The 9,362-nt window shown below is 44.2% G+C and overlaps 1 protein-coding gene across 1 annotated transcript; it reads right to left on the minus strand.

The window, feature by feature from the left end:
- Positions 1 to 8,618: 8,618 nt before the first annotated feature.
- Positions 8,619 to 9,119, minus strand: LOC123761577 (seminal vesicle major clotting proteins-like). Its single transcript, XM_045747593.2, has one exon. It carries the CDS (start codon positions 9,117 to 9,119, stop codon positions 8,619 to 8,621), a length of 501 nt encoding a protein of 166 aa, XP_045603549.2.
- Between the last annotated feature and the right edge of the window lie 243 nt (positions 9,120 to 9,362).

Below are 9,362 nucleotides of genomic sequence, written 5' to 3' on the forward strand. Positions count from 1 at the left end.
CAGTATTTACCCAGGTCTTTCTGAAACTAACCTTATTTAATTTGAATAGGTTTTAGGCCTTTTAACCCTCTCCGGAAAGTCTTCAAAGTCACCACAACAGCTGACTCTCCCAAGAGCAATAATAATTTAGTAATGAAAATATTTCAACAGTGTAGATACGCTGTAAAATGTCACACCACAGGATAAACACAGTCTAACTCTGTTACATGCGTCACACCACAGGATAAACACAGCCCAACGCTGTTACATGCGTCACACCACAGGATAAACACAGCCCAACGCTGTTACATGCGTCACACCACAGGATAAACACAGCCCAACGCTGTTACATGCGTCACACCGCAGGATAAACACAGCCCAACGCTGTTACACGCGTCACACCACGGGATAAACACAGCCCAACGCTAATAAATGGGTGACAATACATGATACAAGTATCACAGCGTGACGTAGTGTAGACAACATAAACAAAACGTGAGGTTAAGGTGGGAGGGGGAGACATCTACCAGCGACCACCGGCACAATCTCTTCCGGACCGGAGGCTCTCCTTGATTGTGGACCGCCCGAGGCCGCACCTTAAAACAACTTTGAACTGTTATTGTGAGTTGTGACAGTGCAGCAGCAGCAGCAGCAGTAACAGCAGCAGCAGCAGCAACAGTAACAGCAGCAGCAGCAGCAGCAGCCAACCCGTTCTCGCACTTTCGTATAGTCAATATTGACTTATTAAATACGTGTATATGTGACATACTAAACATACTAGTTTACCTTGAAAAGTTTCATAGAAAACACCGACCTTACCTAACCTTCTAAGTATGTTAGGATAAGCATCTTATTGCTTCGTAATTACAATTATTACTTACCCTATTATAGGTATAGGTTAAGTAATAATTGTAATTACGAAGCAATAAGATGCTTATCTTAACATACTAAGAAGGTTAGGTAAGGTCGGTGTTTTCTATGAAGCTTTTCAAGGTAAACTAAAATATTCACAATAAATTAGCATGTCACATATGCACTTATTTAATAAGTCAATATTGACTGTAAGAAAGTGCGAGAACGGGTTGCAGCAGCAGCGCGCATGGGGGTGCTGACAAACGCCTTTTTCTTGGAAGATCTACCAAGAAGAGTGCACATCGTGGTTGAGTCGGTAATGCATGGGGTGGGCCTCCGTAGTTCAAGATTGCGGGTTCGATTCCCTTTTTGTCTTTTAGGGGCATCAAGAGCTTTATAAGGAGTTTAATAGTAGACGATGTTGTGTTAGTTCCTTTCAAATTCTAACTGAGATGTGTGTGTGTGTGTGTGTGTGTGTGTGTGTGTGTGTGTGTGTGTGTGTGTGTGTGGGTGTGTGTGTGTGTGTGTGTGTGTGTGTGTGTGTGTGTGTGTGTGTGTGTGTGTGTGTGTGTGTGGGTGTGTGTGTGTGTGTGTGGGTGTGTGTGTGTGTGTGTGTGGGTGTGTGTGTGTGTGTGTGTGTGTCCACAAAGCACTAAAATATTGCTTAGTAGCAGGGCTAATCACTAGATAACTCACTCGCCTAAATCAACAATGGCAGAACTTGGATTACTACGTTGGGAGCATTGAAGTCACCACGGTCTCTGGGTGTCTTCTGTACAGAAAATACAAATGACATAAACACTCGCACACGGCTGAGTGGACAGCGCCAGGGAGTCGTAGTTCTCAAGGCACGTAGTTCGCGACTCCTGGCACGAGACCCAAACAATGGGGACAGAGTTTCTTTCACCTGAGGCCGCTGTTCACCTAGCAGTAAACAGGTACATGCAGTGCCTGGAAGTTAGAGGGGGAGCTGCTACGGCCAGCATCGTGGAGATGTGTGTGTGTGGGTGAGTGTGTGTGTGTGTGTGTGTACGTGTGTGAATGTGTGTGTGAGTGCGTGTGTGTACTCATCTATTTGTGCTGTGTGTGTGTGTGTGTGTGTGTGTGTGTGTGTGTGTGTGTGTGTGTGTGTGTGTTTACTAGTTGTGTTTACTAGTTGTGTTTTTGCGGGGGTTGAGCTTTGCTCTTTCGGCCCGCCTCTCAACTGTCAATCAACTGTTTACTAACTACTTTTTTTTTTTTTTTTTTCACACCACACACACACACACACACCAGGAAGCAGCCCGTGACAGCTGACTAACTCCCAGGTACCTATTTACTGCTAGGTAACAGGGGCACTTAGGGTGAAAGAAACTTTGCCCATTTGTTTCTGCCTCGTGCGGGAATCGAACCCGCGCCACAGAATTACGAGTCCTGCGCGCTATCCACCAGGCTACGAGGCCCCCTCGTGTGTGTGTGTGTGTGTGTGTGTGTGCGTGAATAGTATAAATGTAGGTTGGAGAAATGATAGAGAGAAAAAAATCAATAAATACAAATAATAAACACAAAACAAACACACACACACACACTAAAGCTGGGAAGAGAGAGATATAGACTATAAGAAGGGAATGAGAATGGGGGGGGGGAAAAAGGCGAGATATAGACAAAGAGGCAATTAGATAGGCAGGCAAGCGGACATACAGAGGAGAGAAGGAAATAATGTGACTGGTCGCCCCATGTTGCAAGTTGAGTCACATATTGCAAAGCAGGAGTGTCCGGGGTGGGGTTGGGTTGGGGGAGGGAGTGTCCGAGGTGGGGTTGGGTTGGGGGGGGGAGTGTCCGGGGTGGGGTTGGGTTGGGGGAGGGAGTGTCCGGGGTGGGGTTGGGTTGGGGGAGGGAGTGTCCGAGGTGGGGTTGGGTTGGGGGAGGGAGTGTCCGGGGTGGGGTTGGGTTGGGGGAGGGAGTGTCCGGGGTGGGGTTGGGTTGGGGGAGGGAGTGTCCGGGGTGGGGTTGGGTTGGGGGAGGGAGTGTCCGGGGTGGGGTTGGGTTGGGGGGGGGGGAGTGTCCGGGGTGGGGTTGGGTGGAGGTGAGGGGGGGTTAGGAGGATGTCAGCAGGGGATAGAAGGAGGTCCGGAGGGGTTGGTGGAGGGGGGGTGGTTTGAGGGAAGGGGGAAGGACAGAGTTGTTGTTGTTAAAGATTCGCTACTTGGAACAAACAATTCCAAGTAGCACGGGCTATGGTGAGCCCGTAGGTACTAAGGACAGAGAAATGGAGTACATGATGTATTGCAAAATATATTAGCAATATAATTCAAAATAAAAGAAAACAGTGATAACAGTATAATGTTTATTATAATATTCACAATATTAAAAAAAAAATAACATACAGAAAATGTTAAATATTTTTCTTTAAGAATAAAATATAGGGAAAATATTGCAAAAACAGATAAAACAAAATATTTCATCATAACTTGTTATTTCTAAGCAACAAAGAACATGTAGAACATGTTCATGTAGAACATCTGTAGAACATTTTAACCTTTCCTGCTTTTACATATTATTATTACAAATGTTATTTTCACAAAAGCTGCTTTATGAGTATTGTAAAAAAAAAAGGGAAGGGAATTATCAGGGGGAAAGCGCCAAGCCATTACGACTATATAGCGCTGGGAAGGAGTCAGGATAAGAATTTGGGATGGGACGTGGGGGAGGGGGGGGGAAGGAATGGTGCCCAACCACTTGTGGACAGTCGGGGATTGAACGCCGACCTGAATGAAGGGAGGGCCGTCGCTCTACCGTCCAGCCCAAGTGGTTGGCTGTAAGCTTGGCCGGGCCGCCGCCAACAGCCTTCCATCACATGTGAATGATAGAGAGAAAAAAAATATTAACAAATACAAATAATAAACACACACACACTAAAGCTGGGAAGAGAGATAGACAAACCAAGCCACAAACCATCGTGTGTGGCTTGGCTTGTTATGTGGGCTTTAATTGTTCTCGTGTCTCTTCTTCTTCTTCTTCTTTATCAGTTAACTATAACGTCTTCCTTGTCCGTTTGTGAGTTATGCTACGGATTATAATGATCGCTGTAAGCAATTGTCTCCCAGGATGTTTAACCATTCGATGCCGAGATAAGATAAGTTATCTCTTGAGTGATAACTACCCGATGATCAGGCCTGATAACACCCCCCTGTTAGACGATGAGAATTAAAGAGCACCGGAGTAGGTGTCTTGGTCCATATAGGCGGGTCCTGTTTACATTCATCCCCCTCTCTCTGTTGGTCCATATAGGCGGGTTCTGATTATACTCATTCCCCTCTCTATTGGTCCATATAGGCGGGTCCTGATTATACTCATTCCCCTCTCTATTGGTCCATATAGGCGGGTCCTGATTATACTCATTCCCCTCTCTATTAGTCCATATAGGCGGGTCCTGATTATACTCATTCCCCTCTCTATTGGTCCATATAGGCGGGTCCTGATTATACTCATTCCCCTCTCTATTGGTCCATATAGGCGGGTCCTGATTATACTCATTCCCCTCTCTATTGGTCCATATAGGCGGGTCCTGTTTACACTTAATCCCCTCTCTATTGGTCCATATAGGCGGGTCCTTTTTACATCCCATCTGTTGTCCAGCCACTTGGGCTGGACGGTAGAGCGACGGTTTCGCTTCATGCAGGTCAGCGTTCAATCCCCGACCGTCCACAAGTGGTTTGGGCACCATTCCTTCCCCCCGTCCCATCCCAAATCCTTATCCTGACCCCCCTTCCAAGTGTTATATAGTCGTAATGGCTTTGCGCTTTCCCCCACCAGTCACAGCCCCGCTCCTGCGCCAGGTAAGGCCACTACGGGCTCACCATAGCCCGTGCTACTTGGAACTTTTTGTTCCAAGTAGCAAATCTTAAACAACAACAACATGCGCTTTCCCCTGATAATTCTCCCTCTGTTGGTCCATACTAGGCTGTGTGTGTGTGTGTACTCACCTAATTGTGCTTGCGGGGGTTGAGCTTTGGCTCTTTGGTCCTTTGGTGTGTGTGTGTGTGTGTGTGTGTGTGTGTGTGTGTGTGTGTGTGTGTGCGCGCGTGCTTGCATGAGGCGCTGAAGGAGGAGAGGTGGACCAGCCAAGCGGGTGATCAGATTTAGCGAGTGCTTGACGGGTTCCTCTCGCAAGATCTGTCTCGTTGCTTCGCCTGGTGGAAGGTGATGTGTTTATATAAACACTTCTGGGCCCTTTATAGGTGGAGACCGACGTCACTGTGAGAAGGTTAGGTTAGGGTATGACGGTATAGGTTAGGTTAGGTTAGGTTAGGTTAGGTTAGGTTAGGTTAGGTTAGGGTATGACGGTATAGGCTTTACGGTATGACGGTAAACAGGTTTTTAAGGGGAAACAAATGTCGTGGATTATCGTGTACTTATCTAGTTGTGCTTGCCGGGGGTTGAGCTCTGGCTCTTTGGTCCCGGTGTCTGTGTGTGTTCACCTAGTTGTGTTTGCGGGGGGGGGGGTTGAGCTTTGCTCTTTCGACCCGCCTCTCAACTCTCAATCAACTGTTTACTAACTACTTTTTTTCCACACCACACACACATACACACACACACCCCAGGAAGCAGCCCATGACAGCTGACTAACTCCCAGGTACCTATTTACTGCTAGGTAACAGGGGCATTCAGGGTGAAAGAAACTTTGCCCATTTGTTTCTGCCTCGTGCGGGAATCTAACCCGTGACACAGAATTACGAGTCCTGCGCGCTATCCACCAGGCTACGAGGCCCCTCTCGTGTTATAATCCAGTCGGGGTTGGCCCCAGTAGCGCCCTCTAAGAAATATTGCCATCTATAGCGACACCCATGAGATTTTCATGGCGTTTAAAATTGGGTGTGCTCTTTCCGTAGAGTTATTGGTTTGTAGTACTTCGACATATTCCATTTTCTGTGAGGAAAGGGAAAGAATGGTATGAAAGGAAGATGGAGGAGAGGGGCATGCTGGAAGAGTCTGGGGAAAGAAAGGGGAAGAGGGGGGAAATAGGGAAAGGGGGAGGGGGGGTACAGGGAAAGAAAGAAAGAAGGTACGGGATTGAGGGAGAGAGAAATCCTTAACTAAAATCCTTAAAGTAAATATAATACAATAACCAAGATCCCTAAACTAGTAGAATACAATGATCAAGATCCCCAAGACCAATAGGTTAGGGATCTTAGTTAAACTAATAGCTTAAGAGGTCTTAGCTATTGTCTTCTAATAGTTTAGGTATCTCGGTTATTGCATTCTAATCGAATACAATAACTAAAATCTATTAGCAAATCTAACCCCTAAGATATCCAAAAATACAACAAATTGACCCATAATCAAGGTCAGACATATTATAAAGTAACTGTTGAATACAACTGGTTGCGTGTAGTAGCTTATTCATCACAGGAGATAACGATTTGCTAATGTATCAAAGAGGGAGATGTCTCAATGAGGCGATGCCTCAATGAGGGGGATGCCTCAATGAGGCGATGCCTCAATGAGAGATGCCTCATGTCTGCACAAGTAGGATACACTCTCAAGATTGTATCATGTCTGTCACAGAGTCTCAGAGGAATCTGCAGCGATTATTGTGAGAGTGATGATGTATTATGCTCGGAGCTTAGAGCGTGAGATTAAAGCTTAGAGCATGAGGTTAGAGCTTAAAGAGAGAGAGAGAGAGAGAGAGAGAGAGAGAGAGAGAGAGAGAGAGAGAGAGAGAGAGAGGTAGGTTAGATGTTAAAGGGACCGTGAGGTTAAAGACAAGATGGAGCACGAGGCTAGACGTTGGAGGTAATATAAGGTTAGATATGACAGGAAGTATAAAGTTGGATATCATAGAGAGTATAAGGGTTAGATAACACTCTTAAGTTACCTTGTGTTCTGTTACTTTACCTGTCTAATTTATTTCCATGAAATATTGTAATTATATTCCAGGCAGGTTAGCGGAAGAATGAGAAACTTTTAAAAATGTGAAATTTTAAATTTTTAATCAATTAATAAATAAAGCATTCTGACACTAACATAATCTTTATCGCTCATTTTGATATCACGTTGAAGCAATAACTTTGGTCTGAAAACAAAATGGATATCGTCTTTTGTGGGGCTCAGCTGCTGATATCACCATTTGCTATGCGCTTTCCGCATCGTTGGTGTTTACGCATGTCGTGTCTAGCAGCCCGGGACCACGAGCTGAGCCTAACCTCCCCTGACAAGCGGTGGGTGAAAGGAACATTGCTATTGCGTTCCTCTCCATGTCTTACACACACACACAATAAATAAGTAAGTTCATCATCCAAATAAAATACCGTTTTCTATTAATTTCATAAAAACAAAAAATCAATAAATGCTAAAAATTCACGATCTGTGTAATGGACTTCTCAAATCTTATTTAATAACTTTATCTACACTATTTTCTTCGTTGATGTCTCAGGAGGTAACTATATAGAGACTATATATACTATATGTTGGTGAATGATGTGTTGCGAGTCATATATTGCCTTAGCATCTTCTTGAGGTTATCTTGAGATGAGAGTCTCAACACAGCATCAATATCAGCATAGTGCTAATCAACTTCGCTGTCGTAGGTTCATTATTGAGGCTCTGATTAGTACAATTGCACAGTATTAACTGTATCAAGATCTATCTATACACCTTTCTAGGTTTTCTCCTGTGTGTCTATCAATTAATAATTCTGTATACGAAGTGTATGTATGTTTGGGTGAATTGGGAGTATGTATTTCACCAAACAATTGTTTCGGTATGTGTGTATAGTATTGTATGCATGCATGTACGTATGCATATCTGTAAATATATATGTATATATGTATGAATGAATGCATGTACGTATGTATAACTATTCATGCATGCATTCATGCATGTACGTATGCATGCATTCATGCGTGTATATATATATATATATATATATATATATATATATATATATATATATATATATATATATATATATATATATATATATATATATATACGTAAACATATATATGAGCGAGCAAGTGCATGCCATCAGTGCAACACTCCGGCACGCAAGAGCCGCGGTTACTCTCTGGGGTTCATGCGTGGCCTGACCCCGCACGCTTCCTGGGGTCAGTGTTGGCCTGCAGTGTTCCAGCAGCTGTCTCTCTCTCTCTCTCTCTCTCTCTCTCTCTCTCTCTCTCTCTCTCTCTCTCTCTCTCTCTCTCTCTCTCTCTCTCTCTCTCTCTCTCTCTCTCTCTCAGCAGGCATCCCTGACATCCATCACTCACCACCAAGACAGTCTTGTGTGAGTCAGGTCATCGGGTCATGCACCTAATCACATAACCTTCTCCAATCTGTGATGACCCCAGATGTACAGCCTAAATTGCTTTATTCAATATGGACGGTCCCAATCTCAGGTACATATTGATTTAGGAAGGAAATATTGCACCTGGATTGTTTATGAGCTCCCAATAATACTTTGTAATAGTATTTTGCCTAGATATGGATGGCTGAATAATATCGTTGAGTTAATTGTTTTTAACTTGATCTCTACCGCGTCGATTTGATTTTATTGCCTTAATAAATCATTCAGTGGGATCCCGGAGTTGTTATATTCATTTACAGAAACAATTATCGTAAATTTTACGAGTGAGCTAAATATGGACGAGCATATAAATGTATTAGATGTTCATCAACAACAAAATAACAACTTCAAACTATTAATTCTTCGCTAGTTTCTTTTTATTTTGTATTATTATTTTTTTTTCGTTTTAATTTACCGATTCATATGTTTTAACAATCTCTAGTTTTCCCGTTATTTTATTTTGTTATTTTCCCGATATCTTTGAATTTCCCGCCATATCTGGTTTTCCCGCCATATCTGGTTTTCCCGCCATATCTGGTTTTCCCGCCATATCTGGTTTTCCCGCCATATCTGGTTTTTCCGCCATATCTGGTTTTCCCGCCATATCTGGTTTTCCCGCCATATCTGGTTTTCCCGCCATATCTGGTTTTCCCGCCATCTCTGGTTTTCCCGCCATCTCTGGTTTTCCCGCCATATCTGCTTTTCCCGCCATCTTTGATTTTCCCGCCATCTTTGGTTTTCCCGCCATCTTTGATTTTCCCGCCATATCTGATTTTCCCGCCATCTTTGATTTTCCCGCCATATCTGATTTTCCCGCCATCTTTGATTTTCCCGCCATATCTGATTTTCCCGCCATCTCTGATTTTCCCGCCATCTTTGGTTTTCCCGCCATCTTTGGTTTTCCCGCCATCTTTGATTTTCCCGCCATATCTGATTTTCCCGCCATATCTGATTTTCCCGCCATCTTTGGTTTTCCCGCCATCTCTGCATTCTCGCCAGCCTTTACCATGTATCCTGCTGTTCTTTCCTAACTCACAGGCAGGAAGGGCAGCTTACAGGATCATGATATATCACAGCTGTGCATCACTTCTTCACCATCCCCTCCCCTCCCCCTCTTCACCCCCCCCCCCTAAGCAACGCCCTCCTCCCCCACCACCCACCCCTGATACCGTCGTTTTTCAGGGGAATCTATGTAAATAATTCCGGG

The sequence above is a fragment of the Procambarus clarkii genome, chromosome 24 (assembly GCF_040958095.1).
Source record: "Procambarus clarkii isolate CNS0578487 chromosome 24, FALCON_Pclarkii_2.0, whole genome shotgun sequence".
NCBI classification, from domain to species: domain Eukaryota; kingdom Metazoa; phylum Arthropoda; class Malacostraca; order Decapoda; family Cambaridae; genus Procambarus; species Procambarus clarkii.